This window comes from Rutidosis leptorrhynchoides, chromosome 3 (assembly GCF_046630445.1).
Source record: "Rutidosis leptorrhynchoides isolate AG116_Rl617_1_P2 chromosome 3, CSIRO_AGI_Rlap_v1, whole genome shotgun sequence".
Classification (NCBI taxonomy): domain Eukaryota; kingdom Viridiplantae; phylum Streptophyta; class Magnoliopsida; order Asterales; family Asteraceae; genus Rutidosis; species Rutidosis leptorrhynchoides.
The window spans coordinates 549,448,496-549,471,037 of NC_092335.1; the positions used below are offsets into that span (position 1 = coordinate 549,448,496).

General features: G+C 35.5%; 1 protein-coding gene and 1 long non-coding RNA gene across 2 annotated transcripts; both read left to right on the forward strand.

The window, feature by feature from the left end:
* The first annotated feature begins 12,931 nt into the window (after positions 1 to 12,931).
* On the forward strand, positions 12,932 to 15,101 carry LOC139898515 (uncharacterized). Its single transcript, XR_011777047.1, has 3 exons — positions 12,932 to 13,194; positions 14,489 to 14,586; positions 15,053 to 15,101. It is a non-coding gene; the product is annotated as an uncharacterized lncRNA (long non-coding RNA).
* A 3,393-nt stretch (positions 15,102 to 18,494) lies between these two features.
* Positions 18,495 to 20,046, forward strand: LOC139902020 (uncharacterized). Its single transcript, XM_071884679.1, has 3 exons — positions 18,495 to 19,038; positions 19,288 to 19,401; positions 19,748 to 20,046. The coding sequence occupies exons 1-3, from the start codon at positions 18,495 to 18,497 to the stop codon at positions 20,044 to 20,046; spliced, it is 957 nt and encodes a 318-aa protein (XP_071740780.1).
* Positions 20,047 to 22,542: the final 2,496 nt, after the last annotated feature.

Here is a 22,542-nt window from a genome sequence, read left to right on the forward strand (position 1 = left end):
TTTGAAGGAAATGGCACCGACTACTCGACACACCGTGAATATGAATGAAGAGGAATTTCGTACTTTTCTAGCTTCAAACATAGCCGCAGTACAGGCTGTGCTACATACCAACAATAACCTTGGATCTAGCAGTACAGGAAATCGTGCAGGATGCACCTACAAAGAATTCACTGTCTGCAAACCTTTGGAATTTGATGGAACCGAAGGACCGATCGGATTGAAAAGGTGGACCGAGAAGGTCGAATCGGTGTTTGCCATAAGTAAGTGTACTGAAGAGGACAAAGTGAAGTACGCTACGTATACCTTCACAGGTTCTGCGTTAACATGGTGGAATACCTATATAGAGCAAGTGGGACAAGATGATGCTTACGCACTACCGTGGTCAGCATTCAAGCACTTGATGAACGAGAAGTACCGTCCCAGAACCGAGGTCAATAAGCTCAAGACAGAACTTAGAGGGTTACGAACCCAAGGATTTGATATTACTACGTACGAAAGACGATTCACAGAATTGTGCCTCTTGTGTCCGGGAGCGTTCGAAGATGAGGAAGAGAAGATCGACGCGTTTGTGAAAGGATCACCGGAAAGAATCCAAGAAGATATAACTTCACACGAGCCCGCCTCCATACAACAGGCATGTAGAATGGCTCACAAACTAGTGAACCAGATTGAGGAAAGAATTAAAGAACAGACGGCTGAAGAGGCCAATGTGAAGCAAGTCAAAAGAAAGTGGGAGGAAAATGGTGATAAGAATCACCAATACAAAAACAACAGCAACTACAATAATAATCGCAACAATTATCCCAACAATCGCAACATCAATCGCAACTACAACAAACGGCCCAACAACAACAACAATAACAACAACAACAACAACAACAACAACAACAACAACAACAACAACAACAACAACAACAACAACAACAACAACAACAACAACAACAACAACAACAACAACAACAACAACAACAACAACAACAACAACAACAACAACAACAACAACAACAACAACAACTACTACTACTACAACAACTACAACAATCATCCCAACAATAATAACAATCGCAACAACAACAACAACAACAACAACAATCAGAAGCAGCTATGCCAAAGGTGTGAAAAGTATCACTCGGGGTTCTGCACCAAATTTTGCAACAAGTGTAAAAGAAATGGTCATAGCGCGGCGAAGTGTGAGGTCTACGGACCAGGGGTTAACAGAACGAAATGAACAAATGCTGTCGGAACGAGTAATGGCGGAGCAAGTAGTGTCGGAGCAAGTTATGCTAATGTAGTTTGTTATAAATGTGGAAAACCGGGCCACATTATTAGAAATTGCCCGAACCAGGAGAACACGAATGGACAAGGCCGCGGAAGAGTTTTCAATATTAATGCGGCAGAGGCACAGGAAGACCCAGAGCTTGTTACGGGTACATTTCTTATTGACAATAAATCTGCTTACGTTTTATTTGATTCGGGTGCGGATAGAAGCTATATGAGTAGAGATTTTTGTGCTAAATTAAGTTGTCCATTGATGCCATTGGATAGTAAATTTTTACTCGAATTAGCAAATGGTAAATTAATTTCAGCAGATAATATATGTCGGAATCGAGAAATTAAACTGGTTAGCGAAACATTTAAGATTGACTTGATACCAGTAGTGTTAGGGAGTTTTGATGTGATAATCGGTATGGACTGGTTGAAAGAAGTGAAAGCAGAGATCGTTTGTTACAAAAATTTAATTCGCATTATACGAGAAAAAGGAAAACCCTTAATGGTGTACGGAGAAAAGGGCAACACGAAGCTACATCTTATTAGTAATTTGAAGGCACAAAAACTAATAAGAAAAGGTTGCTATGCTATTCTAGCACACGTCGAGAAAGTACAAACTGAAGAAAAGAGCATCAATGATGTTCCCGTCGCAAAAGAATTTCCCGATGTATTTCTAAAAGAATTACCGGGATTACCCCCACATCGATCCGTTGAATTTCAAATAGATCTTGTACCAAGAGCTGCACCAATAGCTCGTGCTCCTTACAGACTCGCACCCAGCGAGATGAAAGAACTGCAAAGCCAATTACAAGAACTTTTAGAGCGTGGTTTCATTCGACCAAGAACATCACCGTGGGGAGCTCCTGTTTGTTTGTCAAGAAGAAAGATGGTACATTCAGGTTGTGTATCGACTACCGAGAGTTGAACAAACTTACCATCAAGAACCGCTACCCACTACCGAGAATCGATGACTTATTTGATCAACTACAAGGCTCGTCTGTTTATTCAAAGATTGACTTACGTTCCGGGTATCATCAAATACGGGTGAAAGAAGATGATATTCCAAAGACTGCTTTCAGAACACGTTACGGTCATTACGAGTTTATGGTCATGCCGTTTGGTTTAACTAATGCACCAGCTGTGTTCATGGACCTTATGAACAGAGTGTGTGGACCATACCTTGACAAGTTTGTCATTGTTTTCATTGATGACATACTTATTTACTCAAAGAATGACCAAGAACACGGTGAACATTTGAGAAAGGTGTTAGAAGTATTGAGGAAGGAAGAATTGTACGTTAAATTTTCAAAGTGTGCATTTTGGTTGGAAGAAGTTCAATTCCTCGGTCACATAGTGAACAAAAAAGGTATTAAGGTGGACCCGGCAAAGATAGAAACTGTTGAAAAGTGGGAAATCCCAAAAACTCCGAAACACATACGCCAGTTTTTAGGACTAGCAGGTTACTATAGAAGGTTCATCCAAGACTTTTCCAAAATAGCAAAACCCTTGACTGCATTAACGCATAAAGGGAAGAAATTTGAATGGAAGGATGAACAAGAGAAAGCGTTTCAGTTATTGAAGAAAAAGCTAACTACGGCACCTATATTGTCATTGCCTGAAGGGAATGATGATTTTGTGATTTATTGTGATGCATCAAAGCAAGGTCTCGGTTGTGTATTAATGCAACGAACGAAGGTGATTGCTTATGCGTCTAGACAATTGAAGATTCACGAGCAAAATTATACGACGCATAATTTGGAATTAGGCGCGGTTGTTTTTGCATTAAAGACTTGGAGGCACTACTTATATGGGGTCAAAAGTATTATATATACCGACCACAAAAGTCTTCAACACATATTTAATCAGAAACAACTGAATATGAGGCAGCGTAGGTGGATTGAATTGTTGAATGATTACGACTTTGAGATTCGTTACCACCCGGGGAAGGCAAATGTGGTAGCCGACGCCTTGAGCAGGAAGGACAGAGAACCCATTCGAGTAAAATCTATGAATATAATGATTCACAATAACCTTACTACTCAAATAAAGGAGGCGCAACAAGGAGTTTTAAAAGAGGGAAATTTAAAGGATGAAATACCCAAAGGATCGGAGAAGCATCTTAATATTCGGGAAGACGGAACCCGGTATAGGGCTGAAAGAATTTGGGTACCAAAATTTGGAGATATGAGAGAAATGGTACTTAGAGAAGCTCATAAAACCAGATACTCAATACATCCTGAAACGGGGAAGATGTACAAGGATCTCAAGAAACATTTTTGGTGGCCGGGTATGAAAGCCGATGTTGCTAAATACGTAGGAGAATGTTTGACGTGTTCTAAGGTCAAAGCTGAGCATCAGAAACCATCAGGTCTACTTCAACAACCCGAAATCCCGGAATGGAAATGGGAAAACATTACCATGGATTTCATCACTAAATTGCCAAGGACTGCAAGTGGTTTTGATACTATTTGGGTAATAGTTGACCGTCTCACCAAATCAGCACACTTCCTGCCAATAAGAGAAGATGACAAGATGGAGAAGTTAGCACGACTGTATTTGAAGGAAGTCGTCTCCAGACATGGAATACCAATCTCTATTATCTCTGATAGGGATGGCAGATTTATTTCAAGATTCTGGCAGACATTACAGCAAGCATTAGGAACTCGTCTAGACATGAGTACTGCCTATCATCCACAAACTGATGGGCAGAGCGAAAGGACGATACAAACGCTTGAAGACATGCTACGAGCATGTGTTATTGATTTCGAAAACAGTTGGGATCGACATCTACCGTTAGCAGAATTTTCCTACAACAACATCTACCATTCAAGCATTGAGATGGTGCCGTTTGAAGCACTTTATGGAAGAAAGTGCAGGTCTCCGATTTGTTGGAGTGAAGTGGGGGATAGACAGATTACGGGTCCGGAGATAATACAAGAAACTACTGAGAAGATCATCCAAATTCAACAACGGTTGAAAACCGCCCAAAGTCGACAAAAGAGCTACGCTGACATTAAAAGAAAAGATGTAGAATTTGAAATTGGAGAGATGGTCATGCTTAAAGTTGCACCTTGGAAAGGCGTTGTTCGATTTGGTAAATGAGGGAAATTAAATCCAAGGTATATTGGACCATTCAAGATTATTGATCGTGTCGGACCAGTAGCTTACCGACTTGAGTTACCTCAACAACTCGCGGCTGTACATAACACTTTCCTCGTCTCGAATTTGAAGAAATGTTTTGCTAAAGAAGATCTCACTATTCCGTTAGATGAAATCCAAATCAACGAAAAACTTCAATTTATCGAAGAACCCATCGAAATAATGGATCGTGAGGTTAAAAGACTTAAGCAAAATAAGATACCAATTGTTAAGGTTCGATGAAATGCTCGTAGAGGACCCGAGTTCACCTGGGAATGAGAAGATCAGATGAAGAAGAAATACCCGCATTTATTTCCAGAAGATACGTCAACACCTCCAACTGCTTAAAATTTCGGGACGAAATTTATTTAACGGGTAGGTACTGTAGTGACCCGAACTTTTCCATGTTTATATATATATTAAATGAAATTATTATTTACATGATTAAGTGTTTCCAACATGTTAAGCAATCAAACTTGTTAAGACTTGATTAATTGAAATAGGTTTCATATAGACAATTGACCACCCAAGTTGACCGGTGATTCACGAACGTTAAAACTTGTAAAAACTATACGATGACATATATATGGTTATATATATAGTTAACATGATTTTATTATAAGTATGTATCTCATTAGGTATTTTAACAATGAGTTATATACATAAAAATGAGACTATTAATTTAAGAAACTCGAAAACGATATATATAACGATTATCGTTATAACAACGTCTTACTTGGTACATATGAATCATATTAAGATATTGATACAGTTGGTTAATTATGTTAAATGATAAGTAAATACATTATTAAGTGTATTAATAATGAAATACATATGTAAAAATAAGACTACTAACTTAATGATTTCGAAACGAGACATATATGTAACGATTATCGTTGTAACGACATTTAACTGTATATACATCATACTAAGATATATTATATATCATAATATCATGATAATATAACAATTCAACATCTCATTTGTTATAATAAACAATGGTTAACAACATTCAACAAGATCGTTAACCTAAAGGTTTCAAAACAACATTTACATGTAACGACTAACGATGACTTAACGACTCAGTTAAAATGTATATACATGTAGTGTTTTAATATGTATTCATACACTTTTGAAAGACTTCAAGACACTTATCAAAATACTTCTACTTAACAAAAATGCTTACAATTACATCCTCGTTCAGTTTCATCAACAATTCTACTCGTATGCACCCGTATTCGTACTCGTACAATACACAGCTTTTAGATGTATGTACTATTGGTATATACACTCCAATGATCAGCTCTTAGCAGCCCATGTGAGTCACATAACACATGTGGGAACCATCATTTGGCAACTAGCATGAAATATCTCATAAAATTACAAAAATATGAGTAATCATTCATGACTTATTTACATGAAAACAAAATTACATATCCTTTATATCTAATCCATACACCAACGACCAAAAACACCTACAAACACTTTCATTCTTCAATTTTCTTCATCTAATTGATCTCTCTCAAGTTCTATCTTCAAGTTCTAAGTGTTCTTCATAAATTCCAAAAGTTCTAGTTTCATAAAATCAAGAATACTTCCAAGATTGCAAGTTTACTTCCAAGTTTTCTAAATCCATTCCAAGTAATCATCCAAGATCAAGAAACCTTTGTTACTTACAGTAGGTTATCTTTCTAATACAAGGTAATAATCATATTCAAACTTTAATTCAATTTATATAACTATAACAATCTTATTTTGAGTGAAAATCTTACTTGAATTTGTTTTCGTGTCATGATTCTGCTTCAAGAACTTTCAAGCCATCCAAGGATCCTTTGAAGCTAGATCTATTTTTCTCATTTACAGTAGGTTTATCCAAGGAACTTGAGGTAGTAATGATGTTCATAACATCATTCGATTCGTACATATAAAGCTATCTTATTCGAAGGTTTAAACTTGTAATCACTAGAACATAGTTTAGTTAATTCTAAACTTGTTCACAAATAAAAGTTAAACCTTCTAACTTGACTTTTAAAATCAACTAAACACATGTTATATATATATATATATATATATATATATATATATATATATATATATATATATATATATATATATATATATATATATATATATATATATATATATATATATATATATATATATATATATATATATATATATATATGATATGCTAACTTAATGATTTAAAACCTGGAAACACGAAAAACACCGTAAAACCGGATTTATGCCGTCGTAGTAACACCGCGGGCTATTTTGGGTTAGTTAATTAAAAACTATGATAAACTTTGATTTAAAAGTTGTTATTCTGAGAAAATTATTTTTATTATGAACATGAAACTATATCCAAAAATTATGGTTAAACTCAAAGTGGAAGTATGTTTTCTAAAATGGTCATCTAGACGTCGTTCTTTCGACTGAAATGACTACCTTTACAAAAACGACTTGTAACTTATTTTTCCGACTATAAACCTATACTTTTTATGTTTAGATTCATAAAATAGAGTTCAATATAAAACCATAGCAATTTGATTCACTCAAAACGGATTTAAAATGAAGAAGTTATGGGTAAAACAAGATTGGATAATTTTTCTCATTTTATCTACGTGAAAATTGGTAACAAATCTATTCCAACCATAACTTAATCAACTTGTATTGTATATTATGTAATCTTGAGATACCATAGACACGTATACAATGTTTCGACCTATCATGTCGACACATCTATATATATTTCGGAATAACCATAGACACTCTATATGTGAATGTTGGAGTTAGCTATACAGGGTTGAGGTTGATTCCAAAATATATATAGTTTGAGTTGTGATCAATACTGAGATACGTATACACTGGGTCGTGGATTGATTCAAGATAATATTTATCGATTTATTTCTGTACATCTAACTGTGGACAACTAGTTGTAGGTTACTAACGAGGACAGCTGACTTAATAAACTTAAAACATCAAAATATATTAAAAGTGTTGTAAATATATTTTGAACATACTTTGATATATATGTATATATTGTTATAGGTTCGTGAATCAACCAGTGGCCAAGTCTTACTTCCCGACGAAGTAAAAATCTGTGAAAGTGAGTTATAGTCCCACTTTTAAAATCTAATATTTCTGGGATGAGAATACATGCAGGTTTTATAAATGATTTACAAAATAGACACAAGTACGTGAAACTACATTCTATGGTTGAATTATCGAAATCGAATATGCCCCTTTTTATTAAGTCTGGTAATCTAAGAATTAGGGAACAGACACCCTAATTGACGCGAATCCTAAAGATTGATCTATTGGGCCTACCAACCCCATCCAAAGTACAGGATGCTTTAGTACTTCGAAATTTATATCATATCCGAAGGGTGTCCCGGAATGATGGGGATATTCTTATATATGCATCTTGTTAATGTCGGTTACCAGGTGTTCACCATATGAATGATTTTTATCTCTATGTATGGGATGTGTATTGAAATATGAAATCTTGTGGTCTATTGTTACGATTTGATATATATAGGTTAAACCTATAACTCACCAACATTTTTGTTGACGTTTAAAGCATGTTTATTCTCAGGTGAATACTAAGAGCTTTCGCTGTTGCATACTAAAATAAGGACAAGATTTGGAGTCCATGTTTGTATGATATTGTGTAAAAAATGCATTCAAGAAACTGATTTCGGTGTAACATATTTGTATTGTAAACCATTATGTAATGGTCGTGTATAAACATGATATTTTAGATTATCATTATTTGATAATCTATGTAAAGTTTTTTAAACCTTTATTTATGAAATAAAGGTTATGGTTTGTTTTAAAAATGAATGCAGTCTTTGAAAAACATCTCATATAGAGGTCAAAACCTCGCAACGAAATCAATTAATATGGAACGTTTTTAATCAATAAGAACGGGACATTTTATTATCCATTCCAACATTTTCAATTTAGTGAGATAGAGCTTGAAACCCTAGAGGGAGAAATTTGAATCTAGTGAAGAAGAAGCTAGTTTTCATCATTTTGAGTTGAGTTCTTGTTGAATCCACTTGCTAGCCATCTCTTGGTGTTGTGGTAAGTTCTAATTACAAGTCTTACTGTTTAATTTGGGTTAGGGTTAGAGTTTTGTTCATATGTTAGGTGTAAGCCCCATTTTCATGACAAAGGGGTGATTTTGGGTAAGATTCATGTAACTAAACCTAAAGATTCATAATCTAGGGTTTTATGTTATAAATTGGGGTTGTAAGCTTTAAAGTGTTGCTAGAACACTAGTTCACTTAGGTGTTAGTAAAATGGGTGTTATTAGGGTTATGGGTGACCCAAATGCAAGTATAGACTTTGAAATGGGTCAAATGGGTGTATTGTGACCCAACTAGCAAAATGAGATGTTTATTGCTAAAAACTTGTGTTTGTTGGTGTGGTTAGACTTTAATCACTAGGCATTAGTGATTTAAAGTAGTATTGACCTAGTGTGAGTGTCATTAATGCCAATGAGTCATAATTGCACCTTGAGTCATTAATGCACTAGGGTTGTAAGTTGGTAAGTAGTCCAACTTACTTATGTGTTAATTGTGCAATTAATGTATTAGGTACATTGTGTAGAAGCTTACGGGATTTTGGTTTCACTTTCATCCAAGTGTTAAGGTGAGTGGAATAATTATATGTGTATGTATATAGTGTAATTATTTGTGTGCTATGGTATAAAACAAGGAGCCGGTAGTGCCATAATATGTGTGAATTGGTGCTATGATGTGAACCAAAGAGCCGGTAGCATCATGACATGTGTGTTGTAGTGTGAACCAAAGAGCCGGTAGCACTATAGAATGAGTTGTTAGGGTGTGAACCAAAGAGCCGGTAGCACCTTAGCGTGAGTATGACTCAAGTTATGATGTGAAACAAAGAGCCGGTAGCATCATGACAAATGCGTATGGTGTGGACCAAAGAGCCGGTAGCACCATGGGTTGAGTATGGTTAACCATATTGTGTGTGTGGATTACTTTAGTATTATTTATATTACCTGCTATTGGTTATGCTAGCTTGTGACGTGTTGAGGATTATAGCTTGTACATTGAGATTGTATGCTAATTAAATTGATAGCATGTATACGAAGTGTGTGTAAGTGTTTGCAAGTAAGTAAATTATATATGCATATGTATAATTGCTGCATTCACTAAGCGTTATGTTTCTCGTTGTTTACTCTTTTTAGGTTCAGGTGTTGATAAGGGCACGGTTAAGCTTGTGGATTAGAGACCTCCATCTAGTGGGCTATTGGAGGGTATTTTTGGATGCGACCTTGTTGGGTAGTTTAACCCTAAACGCCATGCTCGTGTTTTGTTTGACAATTAAACTCATGGGTCGTTATTACATTTTGACTTGTACTAAACATTTAATACTCGAAGTATTGTATTAAACGTTTTAATGTCGTTAAACGTGTCTGGTGGTTGATTATGATTCGAGAAATGTAACGTATGGTAGCACCAATCATATTAATGTTTTTTTTTTTTTTTTTAAATTTGTCGGGTTAATGACGAGTTGAGTTGTTTCATTTTAATCAAGAGGGAATCACTTTTTTGGGGGAAGTGTGGGGAATTAATTTTTTTTAGTTTTTTTTTTTGAATTTTTTTTCAAGTATTAAGATCACATGAAAATATGAATGTTTAAAAAAGACACTTTGTGATAAATGGTATTATTTTGCCGGGAAAACACTCAAAGAAATAAATGATAACATTCATTACAATGAATGTTTTGCTTCTGAGTTTTTCTTAAGGGATTATAAATTAGGGTTTAGAAATTAGGGGTTAAAAATTAGGGTTTAGCTATTAGGGTTTAGAAATTAGGGTTTAGGGTTTAGAAATTAGGGTTTAGATTGAATTTTTAGCACGAACGGTTTAGAGTTTAGGATTTAGGGACTAAACCCAGAACACTAAATACTAAACCCAAAATTCAAAATTGGGCTAAATTTCGAAAAAAACACTTCACAGAAGATGAAAACAAAACGACGCAAATAAACTCTAATTAAAACATTACTCATGATTAATGTTATCATTTATTTCTTCGAGCGATTTTCCGCCAAAATAATAATATTCGTCACAAAGTATCTTTTTTAAATGTTCATATTTTCATGTGATCTTAATGTTTGAAAAAAAAACAAAAAAACAAACAAAAAAAAATTACTCTTCTCCAAAAAAAAATGGTTCTCTTTTGATGATGACCGTCTTCTAATTTTATACACAACTTGGCGTATTTCAGCTGAAGTTATGATGTCTCTGAACATTCCCAACGGGAGTAAGGCGGGTGTTCTTCAGAACATTAACCACTGATAGGTAATTATCGTACGGTGTTTGTTTTGCATTTGGCCTACAATCTAACTATTTTATTAATATTTCAATTCATTGAACTCTATCAAAAGTAGCTAACTTCTATTACACAAGCCTTGGTACCGATTGTGTCTCTTGTAATAACCGATAGGTATAAAACTGTCAAATAAACACGACTATAAGAGTATAAGACCATTTGTAATGGTAACTCGTATTGTGAGTTCGTGTTGTTCACTTTTTGCACTTTTTTGGTGATCAGGACGCGTTGTGTTAATGAGTGGAGTAGTGGTGGTATTGTGAGTTGATGTTGTGTTAGTGGAATGCTGATGTGACATTTAATTTTGTATTTTTCTATTTTATTTAATTGTTTTATACTATTTTTATTATTAAAAGTGAAAATAAATAGTTGTTATAAAATTAAAAAGACATAAAATTTAGAACATTAAATAAAAAAAAGTACATAATTAAAAATCCAAAATAAAAAAAGTACATAAATTGAATTCTTAAAATAAAAGATGAAATAACATAAAGTAGATCTAGACATTCGGGTCATTGTCGATGTTCAAGTTGTCTTTCAACTGCTTACGAACCAACTTTTTGAGATTTTGAAGACGTATCACGTCTTCAGGGTCTTCCATTTGAGCCGATGATCTCTCCAACAAATCAATTTGTGTGAGCGCGGTTTGCATAGTGCAATACTGCTTGAAAGTGTCGATCACACTTGTCTTTTCTATTGCCACATGACCCCATTGGTCCATAAATTCTTCCGTCCTCGACGTACTCGAACTTTTAGCACGAGATGACACTCCTGCGTCCGACGAAGTCGACTGTTTTTGGGCTTTCTTTGCTCTATCACGTCCTATTGGACGTGGCATCGGAATGTCACCAAACAAATCCGCCTCATTAAAGTCTTGAGTGAGGCGTATCGGGTCCTCTTGACTTTCACCAATACCCGTAGTATCCACATGATACTCATCTTGATGCTGAGCTTTTGCAATTGGATCATTTGGCACGATCCACTTCGGATGTTGTATCAAGAAAAAAAGGCATCCTTGTTAACAAAAGTCTTCGCGTATGTATCAAAATAAGATTGTACCGCAGCTTTGTAAACGTCTTCATCATTCGCTCCATTACGCCAATTATCTTTAATATCCTTATAAACTGGCAAAAACTCCGTACATGACTTGTTTAAATCTCGCCACTTTGAAGATAACGAATCTTCGTTGCATACCCATCCAGAATCGTTATTATTAAACTGCTCTATTGCCGTGCCCCAGAAACTTTGGCGCGTTTGTGATTTCCCAACTATAGAATTTTCTGAAGTATCACAAAAACATTCCGCTAACCACAAAAGCTCTTTTTGCGACCACCCTCTTGCGTTTTTTTTGCTTGGTTCCTCCACCGCTTTCCCTATAATATTTAAAAATTATTATTAATAATAAACATATATATATATATATACATAATATAATAATAATAACAGTATGTATATAAATTATATATACTAAATATTAACATATTTAATAGGGCAAATGACCCGAAAAGGTAACATAAGTTACCTAATTTGACAATCAAGGTAACCCCCAATTTGCCTAAGCCCGAAAAGGATTTCAATTTTTTTTGCTCAAGAAAAGGCTTACGTGTTAAAAAATTTTAAAATTGAGGTAATCTTCGTCAAATTCATTAACGATTGTTAGTCAAAAATACACGTTTGATCCCTGAAATTTCTTACAAAATTGCACCCATAATCCTCTTCAGATCTTCATCTTCATAGATGATCTTCAACACAAATTCAGCTCATAAACACGATCCTAATACAAAACCTAATGCTCGTGATCATTCAAAACAGATTAACAGGTTCAAATTCATAGAGATTGAGATCGTGTTCTTGGTTCATCGACTTTTCAAGCCGATTTGGTCTCCGAATCAATCTGAAACGAGTTTTGGAAATCTAAAATTGTAGAAACGTTAATAATCACATCGTGAAGCTGTATGGAAAATATCAGATTCAAAATCACAATATTGAGTTCGAATATTTCAAGTCAAACGTTTGAGTTTTTCGGTCAATAAATTGATTCAGGGATTATAGAGTGTTTCTGGATCAATTGATGAATTTCGAGTGTTCTATGGATGATTCTAAGCAACTTTCGTGAAGGAATCTACAACAAAAACACTCTAAATCTCAAGTTTGATTTTCAAGTGTTCTTATGAAGATCTTCATATGTTCGTTTATTGTCTCTACATTCTGTTACTGTCTGGGTTTTATCTCATGATTCGTGTTATAGAATTATGTGTCAATCTTTGCATCTCAGGCTAGATCAGGGGTTTGTTTGTCAAAGAAAGAAATTATGGAGTAGCAATTTCTTACAGGGTACAGTTGCTGCCCATTTTGACACTTTTGGTGATGATGAAACAAATGCAGCTAAAGAATCCCCTAAACGAGTTACATCAGTTGGTACATTATTTACTTTTACTCTTAAACAAATGTTACTATTAGAATGGGGAATATAAGGAAAAAACTTAGCTAAAATGGAAGCATGTGAAATTTGGTGGGGGGGGGGGGGGGGGGGGGGGTGGTGAAATGATGAAGAGGATTATGAGTGAAATTTTTAGAAACTTCAGGGACCAAACATGTACTTTTGATTAACGATCGTTAATGAATTTGACGATGTTACCTTTTCTCCGAAGTTTTTAAAATTAATTTTCGGGCATCTTTTTTTGGGGTTACCTTGATTGTCAAATTTGACAACATAGGTTACCTTTTCAGGCCATTTGCCCTATTTGATAACTAGTAAATTATATATACTAAATAATAAATTATATATATATGTATACTAATAACAGTAGGTATATATATATATATATATATATATATATATATATATATATATATATATATATATATATATATATATATATATAGTAAAATAAAATAACCTTTATTATTTTTTGCGTGTTTGCGGGTAGGCCGAACTTCTTGCGATTGCGTTTGAGAAGTTGCTTGTTGGGTTTGAAACATTTGTTGTGATTGGCTTTGGAACATTTGTTGTTGGTTTTGCATCATTTGTTGGTGTTGAAAAAATGCCATTGTTGTTGTTCAAAAGTTAACGGCGGCAATTGTTGTTGTTGGTTTAACCCGAATAAATTCCTTGTGACGTTACCATATTGTTGTGGACTTGGTGTTTGAAGAGGTCGGTTTAACCCGGGACTATTAGCACTCCCGAACACCAATAGATTTGATATCGGACGGGTATTTGATAGTGGTGTATCGAAATCATCAACATTTTCGTTGTGTGGAGTGTTTGGAGTGTTAGACATTTTGTTGAAAATGAGATGAAATTGAGAGTGTTTGAGGTAAAGAGTAGAATATTGTGTGTGTTTTTGGTGAGTAAAATGAGGATATAACTATAAGTAAAAAATATTTAATTTTTTCTTTATTCGAACCCGCTCCCCAACGGTTGGATTTTTCCATCCACTTAAAGCCCGCCACGTGTCTCCAACGGACGTTTTTTTGGCCGTTGTAGTCGACCCAACCCCTCGAAAACGTGACCCTCCAACGCGTGGATACGGGACTTGGCCGGCGTTTTGGGGTTGCCACCTCGGATACAACGGTGTTGTATCATCCCCGATACAACTCGTCTAAGTTGGACATGATGTCATTCTATAACCGGCAGCCATCACTTTTTCAGCTGTTTGTGTGGGCTCCATTTATGTGAATTCATATTTCTTTTATGTGTTATTAATTATAGGCGGCTAATGTGGAAAAAGCAATTTGATACAAGCTATGTTGGATTCATGAAGGATGGAGCCCAGTGGCTTAAGGACAACACAGACATCAAACTTGTTGGTAATAAAAAAAACTCACCCATTTTCTGTCTTTGTTTTTTTTATTTTTTTACTTTGCCTCACTCACTTATTGAGTAGTTTCATTGTATTCATTCATTTACAGTTTCCTAAAAGGGACGTTTTTAATGTACATGCACATTGAATCATATCTACCGAACATAAATATGAAATAATTTTGAATCGTATGTGGTACTCTAATTCTGAAAATACTTGAATGTTATTCACAGAATACTTTGTACACCATTAAAGGCATATATGTGTATAGTTGTGACTTGTGATAAAACATTCATCATATGATATGTCACACGATTAAGAATATTAGTAAAAAACTAGTTTAAAAGAGAAATTATACTGTGCACCAATACTTAACCCATAAACTGCTACCGTATAACTTCATGAATAAAAATACTTTCACATTGACATCTTGTTTGTGCTTTGATATGATCAGTCATTTTATGTAATTGCAGGTATTGATTACTTATCTGTTGCTGCATTCGTTCATTCTGTTCCTACACATCGTGTCTTCTTTGAGAGCAGGGTAAGGCACCCTTCTTTCAACATCGCTTAACTCACATGTTTCTCATATAGAATGAGATTTTTGTGCATTTGATGTTTAAGTGATAGAAGACTGATTCGAGATGCTCAATCTCCCAAGATAATACACTACTACATCCGATCCGGCACAATTAGACGTATGGAAAAAGCTTTTTAGACGTGTTGAACAACACTTCTACATGTGACGGCTTCAATTGAGTGGTGACATATAGTGCGGTTCAAGGAACCGCTCTAAAAACTATTATGTAGACGTGTTGTCAAATCGGTAGATTAGGCTGTTCCGTTTATATCTTTTAGACGTGTTCCGTTATTTACAATTAGACGTGTTCCGTTAGTTGCAATTAAAGGTGTTCCGTTAGTTACAATTAGACGTGTTCCTATATATTCCGTTAGTCGCTATTAGACGTGTTCATCTAGTTGCAATTAGACGTGTTTATGTAGTTGCAATTAGACGTGTCCATGTAGTTGCAATTAGACGTGTTCATCTATTTGCAATTAGACGTGTTTCGGGAAATTTTTATAAACCCATCAAAAATTTTAAAATATTTAAAATTTTAAATATTTAAAAATTTAGAAATTAAATATTTTAAATTGCCACTAAATATAACAGACTTTTGCAAGTAGACGTGTTGCATTATAACATAAATTTTAAAAAGCAATTAGACGTGTTGTGTAACAGACAGAAACCTGGGATAGATGTATGATGACATTTTTACCCTTAGGCATATATGTGTGGTTATATATGCTTTTATTTTAAGTTAATGTTTATTGTTATTTTATTATTTGGTTAAGACCAGTTTGTGACAAGGGTCACAGAATATGTTTGTTTATTTAATTTGGACTCCGTTAGGGCCGCCTAACGAGGTACGTAAGATTTCAGATAACTGATAAATACCCGTGTGTTGAGGGGTATGGGTTTTAACCCAAATAAGTGTCAATGAGCTGCTCTTTTATCTCATTTTCCACCTTCTCTCTAAAAATCACCCCGTACCTAACTTTTACCTACTTGAAAATCCTAAATCATCCAATCTCGTTTTTGTGTTTGAATCAAGTTAGAAATCTGTTCCTTGTGTCATTGTGAATCTAACAAGGTAAGATTTGTGTGTTTTCATACTTGAATTTGTGTTAAAATTGGTTTTTATTTAGGTTTTTGTCAAAAGTGAATTTGGTGTCAAATTGGTCGATTTTGATGTTGTTTGTGTGTAATTGTTGTGGGTTTAGATCCTAAAATGTTCTATAAACAAGATGTAGTTGGTTTTAAGGTCAAATTTGAGTCTAGGAACGAGATTTGGTGATTTTTGGGCAAAACCCGCCACTTTTGCAGCTGTTTCTGCTGAAGAACACCATCGGCCGATAGTCAGGGACCTTGACCCGATGGTCAGGGACCTTGACCCGATGGTCAGAGACCTTGACCCGATGGTCGACCTACTCCCCGATGGTCAACCTACTCCCGATCGTCTGAGACCTTGACCCGATGGTCGACCAACTCCCCGATGGTCGACCTACTCCCGATCGTCTGAGACCTACTCCCCGATGGTCGACCTACTCCTGATGGTCTGAGACCTACTCCCGACGGTCAGAGACCTTGACCCTATGGTCTCCTGTGTTTTGGGAAAAATTGTTTTGGTCGTAACTTTCAAACCGTAATTCCGTTTTTGATGAACCAAATATCGTTAGAATCGTATCGACGAGTAGTTTTCAATGGTAAACTTTTAAGAAGCTGTATCAAACTGTTTTTGGGGCGGGAAAATAGGATTTAGCGTGTATGTCCCGTTTTGCACGCACTTATGCGACGATATTGATTGGGCTTATGTTGTAGACTTATAATATGATGTTATGACATATTTTATAGTATGATTTGACTATAGTTTTAATTAGAGCACAATACTAACTTGGTTTATATTGTTCTCAGGAGATAAGAACAAGGAGGAAGCTCAGAGTTAGATAACTGAGCTGAAGCTGGTAATTGGTGAGTGAGTCTATCTTTGGATACAGTTTAAGTAGCATGCCATGCTACTATAATTTATTCTATTACCATGCTTTGATATAGTGATACTGCCATGCTTAGATAATGATTGCATGTTTAATGTGATTATGTGATATTATGTGCGCACTGTGTTTGACACCAGCCGGGCCTGAGGAGGCTGGGGACTCATAACCGGGCCTGAGGAGGTTAGAGTCCGTATGAGGTTAACCGGGCCTAAGGAGGTTGGGTCCAGGGATTACCGATTGCGGAGTATAGTTTTGAATGACACACCCCCTGTGTCCGGATGACTATAATGTGAATCGAGTAACCAGGACTATCGGTAGACTCTAGTCCGATCAGCTAGGAGTCGTGTGCTCGTACAAGCCGCCGATCCTCGTATTGTCTTTAGTTGTATGATAGTTGGTCGTTAGCATGTGTGGTGCTTATGCGATATCTGATAGATAGAATCCATTCACTTAGCGTTATGCTAATCCCCCACATTTCCACCCTTGCAGGTTTAGGTACTGCTAGTTTAGACGGGTGCTTGTGATGAAGACATGTTTGACATGTGAACTCTGATGTGTACTCTGTATCACGTATTTTTGTAATAAGTAACACCACCGTGTAAACTTAATTTTAATTATGTGGAGTATGTTTGTGATGTATTAAATGTTATGTTTTTAATATATAAGTCTTCCGCTGTTTTTTAAAAAAAAATAAAAAAAATGGCCGGTGTTACAAGTTGGTATCAGAGCATAGGTTTGGCAGCAAGTACATGCGTGTATATTGTTCCCAAATCTTGTGACTACTCAAACATGTCAGTGGGATGGGGGATACGTGAATGTAGGATACGTGTGTGTTAGTTGTGTTTGAACTAACCGTTATCCACTAAGCTTTTGTATGAGTTGTTGTGTAGCACAGGAATGGCTGATAGAAACACAACTGGCCCATCTAACCCCGGAACGTACAGAGCACCTGATGGGGTTGTTGAGTCTGATGATGATCAGAATAGTTACATCCTTGAGTTAGAAAGCAAGCTAAAAGAGGCTGAAGATAAAATTAATGAGCTTGAATTGGTAAGGCATTCGGGAAATGATGATACACCACCGGGATTCCCAACGGAACAATCCCAGACAATTCCTAATATAAATCAGACGCAGTTTCAGTACCCGATGCAGAATCAGTTTCCTCAACAATACAATGTACCGCCTCAGAATGCTTATCCTTATCAAAACCCCTATATGATGAATCAGTATCAAATGCCATTGTTTCCACAACAGTTCATTCCACCTCCGAAAAAGTGTTCTTACAAGAATTTCCGTGATTGCAAACCCCCAGAGTTTTCAGGAAGTACAGATCCGACATAAACTCTTAACTGGTTGCGGAAAATGGAGCGGGTATTTGAAGCCTGTCAGTGTGAACCCGAGTTACAAGTTACGTATGCTAGTAGAATGTTGAAAGGCCGGGCAATGGTTTGGTGGGATTCCTTGATATCAAGCATACCAAGGGAACAAATAAGTATGATTACATGGGAGCAATTTTATGGGAAGGTCTGTGAACAGTACTGTAACCCTTTTGATTTGAATCGCATCAAAAATGAATTTCTAGAAATGAAGATGACGCCTCAAATGACGATTGATGAGGTAGTGGAGAAGTACATGGATAATCTGAGGTTTGTGCAACAGTGGGTGCCGGATGAATCATCTCGGATTCAACATTTTGTGAATGTGATTTTACCAGAATATAGAACCTTTGTGAGAACAGCTACATCATTATCTCAGGCTATTGTGCTAGCCAAGATGGTGGAAAGTGATGTTAAGGCAGCTAGAAGTAGGATGTTTGGTAATGTGGTGAATCAGGGTGCACAAGCGTCTAGTCGGTCGGGATCTAAGTCCAAGAAGTCATGCGGCTTTAGATCAAAGGGTAAAAGTGGTTAGAGTAGTTCTGGGTCTGGATCTAGTAGAGGGGATTGGTGCCGTAATTATAAATCTTCACATAAAGGTCAGTGTTCAGAAGCAACTAGGCGGTGCATAAGATGTGGTGTTATTGGGCACGATCCGTAGGCTTGTTCATTCCCGAGTAGTGTGTGCTGGAATTGTCATCAACAAGAGCATCATGCTGCAAGTTGTCCGTCAAAGAGTGTTAGTTCCGGGGCAGGGTCAGGTGTGCGTTCGGCATCAGCCGGAGGGTCTAGTGTCTCGAGTGGGCAGAAAAGGAAGAACCCTCCATCAGCAGAGGCCAGGGCTTTTCAGATGTCAGTTGAGACATCTACTACAACTGACGATGTGATCACCTGTATGTTCTTAATCAACTCAATACCTGCTAGAGTATTGTTTGATTCTGGTGCAAATAGGACATTTATGTCTTTAGATTTCTATACTAAGCTAGGGTTACCTGCTACTGTGTTGCCTGAGCCTGTTAGAGTAGAGGTAGCTGATGGTAAGACGGTTCCAGTTACAACATATGTGTCTAGAGCTAGTATAGCAATTGATGGTAGGCTATTCACTATCCTGTTTAGTGCTGCTTATCCCTAGTTTTGACGTAGTGTTAGGGATGAACTGGATGAGCTTACATAAGGCCCACATTAAGTGTGATAAGAAGATTGTGACCTTCCGTTTGACCGATGGAACCCGTGTTGTAGCCCGTGGGGAACGGGGTGGGTTCAGTTTTCCGCTGATTTCCATGATGAAGGCGAAGAAGTCACTTGCTAAGGGTTGTGAATCGTTTCTTGCATATGTGATTGATGCCAAGAAAGAGAAGAAAACAATCTCTGATATTCTAGTGGTTTCTGATTTTCCAGAGGTGTTTCCAGATGAGTTACCAGGTCTACCTCTAGTGAGGGAAGTGGAATATAAGATTGAGTTAATGTCGGGAACTACTCCAATTGCGAAAGCTCCATACCGTTTAGCTCCGTCTGAGATTCGCGAGATGATGTCTTAGATTTAAGAATTGTTAGATCGTGGATTTATTCGACCGAGTTCGTCTCCGTGGGGTGCTCTTGTATTGTTTGTGAAGAAGAAAGATGGTTCAATGCGGATGTGTATCGATTATCTCGAGTTGAACAAAAGAACAGTGAAGAATAAGTATCCTTTACCACGAATAGAAGATTTATTCGATCTGTTGCAGGGTGCTTCATACTTTGCAAAGATAGACTTAAGGTCAGGGTATCATCAGGTTCGTGTTGCAGAATCAGATATACCGAAAACAGCGTTTAGAACAAGGTATGGTCATTACGAGTTTCTGGTCATGCCGTTTGGGTTGACAAATGCGCCGGCGATTTTCATGGATTTGATGAATAGAGTGTGTCGTCCGTTTTGTAGTGACCCGAACTTTTCCATGATTATATATATTAAATGAAGTTGATATTTACATGATTAAGTGTTTTCAACATGTTAAGCAATCAAACTTGTTAGAACTTGATTAATTGAAATGAGTTTCATGTAGACAATTGACCACCCAAGATTGACCGGCGATTCACGAACGTTAAAACTTATATATATATATATATATATATATATATATATATATATATATATATATATATATATATATATATATATATATATATATATATATATATATATAGTTAACATGATATTATTATAAGTATCTCATTAGGTATTTTAATAATGAGTTATATACATAAAAATGAGACTATTGAATAAAGAAACTCGAAACGATATATATAACGATTATCGTTATAACAACGTTTAATTAAAATAAATACATATGTATTGAATTAAGATATGAAAACACTATTTTTAACATGATAAAAATGATAATTAATTATTTCATTAAGTGTATTAACAATGAACTACATATGTAAAAACAAGACTACTAACTTAAGGATTTCGAAACGAGACATATATGTAACGATTATCGTTGTAACGACATTTAAATGTATATATATCATATTAAGATATATTAATACATCAAAATATCATGATAATGTAATAATTTAACATCTCATTAGATATAATAAATAATGGGTTAACAACATTTAACAAGATCGTTAACTTAAAGGTTTCAAAACAACACTTACATGTAACGACTAACGATGACTTAACGACTCAGTTAAAATGTATATACATGTAGTGTTTTAATATGTATTTATACACTTTTGAAAGACTTCAACACACTTATCAAAGTACTCCTACTTAACAAAAATGCTTACAATTACATCCTCATTCATTTTCATCAACAATTCTACTCGTATGCACTCGTATTTGTACTCGTATAATACACAGCTTCTAAACGTATTTACTATTGGTATATACACTCCAATTATCAGCTCTTAACAGCCCATGTGAGTCACCTAACCATGTGGGAACCATCATTTAACATCTAGCATGAAATATCTCACAAAATTACAAACTAATGTGACCTTAAATGAAGACCTAAATCACGTTTTTCATCATCATCATCATCACTTTCATTTTTCAACATTCATGCACCAAACACATCTCTCTCTCTTGTTCCCTCTTGATTTTCTAAGTGTTCTTCATCATTTACTTCATAATCTACAACAATCTAGCTCATAAAACCTAACCTATATCAACTTATAAAACAACTACTCAAGAAAACTTCAAGAACACTTTCATGTTTGCAAGACTACTTCCAAGCTTTCTAATCCATTTTAAGTGATCATTCAATCTCAAGAAATCTTTCTTATTTATAGTAAGATATCTTTCTAATTCAAGGTAATACTCATACTCAAACTTTGATTCAATTTCTATAACTATAACAATCTTATTTCGAGTGGAAATCTTACTTGAACTTGTTTTCGTGTCATGATTCTACTTCAAGAACTTTCAAGCCATCCAAGGATCCTTTGAAGCTAGATCTATTTTTCTCATTTCCAGTAGGTTTATCCACAAAACTTGAGGTAGTAATGATGTTCATAACATCATTCGAATCATATATATAAAACTATCTTATTCGAAGGTTTAAACTTGTAATCACTAGAACATAGTTTAGTTAATTCTAAACTTGTTCGCAAACAAAAGTTAATTCTTCTAACTTGAATTTTAAAATCAACTAGACACATGTTCTATATCTATATTATATGCTAACTTAATGATTTAAAACCTGAAAACACGAAAAACACCGTAAAACCGGACATATGCCGTTGTAGTAACACCGCGGGCTGTTTTGGGTTAGTTAATTAAAAATTATGATAAACTTTGATTTAAAAGCTATTCTTCTGGGAAAATGATTTTTCTTGTGAACATGAAACTATATCCAAAAATCATGGTTAAACTCAAAATGGAAGTATGTTTTCCAAAATGGTCATCTAGACGTAGTTCTTTCGACTGAAATGACTACCTTTACAAAAACGACTTGTAATCTATATTTCTGACAATAAACTTATACTTTTTCTGTTTAGATTCATAAACTTAAGTTCAATGTGAAACCATAGCAACTTGAATCACTCAA

Excerpts from the sequence above, each read along its gene's own strand:
- LOC139902020 (XM_071884679.1), top strand. The coding sequence starts at position 18,495 with ATGGAGCGGGTATTTGAAGCCTGTCAGTGTGAACCCGAGTTACAAGTT. Across the intron at positions 19,039-19,287 it reads TAGATCAAAGGGTAAAAGTG|CCGGAGGGTCTAGTGTCTCG; the intron begins GTTAGAGTAGTT and ends GTTCGGCATCAG. Across the intron at positions 19,402-19,747 it reads AACTGACGATGTGATCACCT|CCCGTGGGGAACGGGGTGGG; the intron begins GTATGTTCTTAA and ends CCCGTGTTGTAG.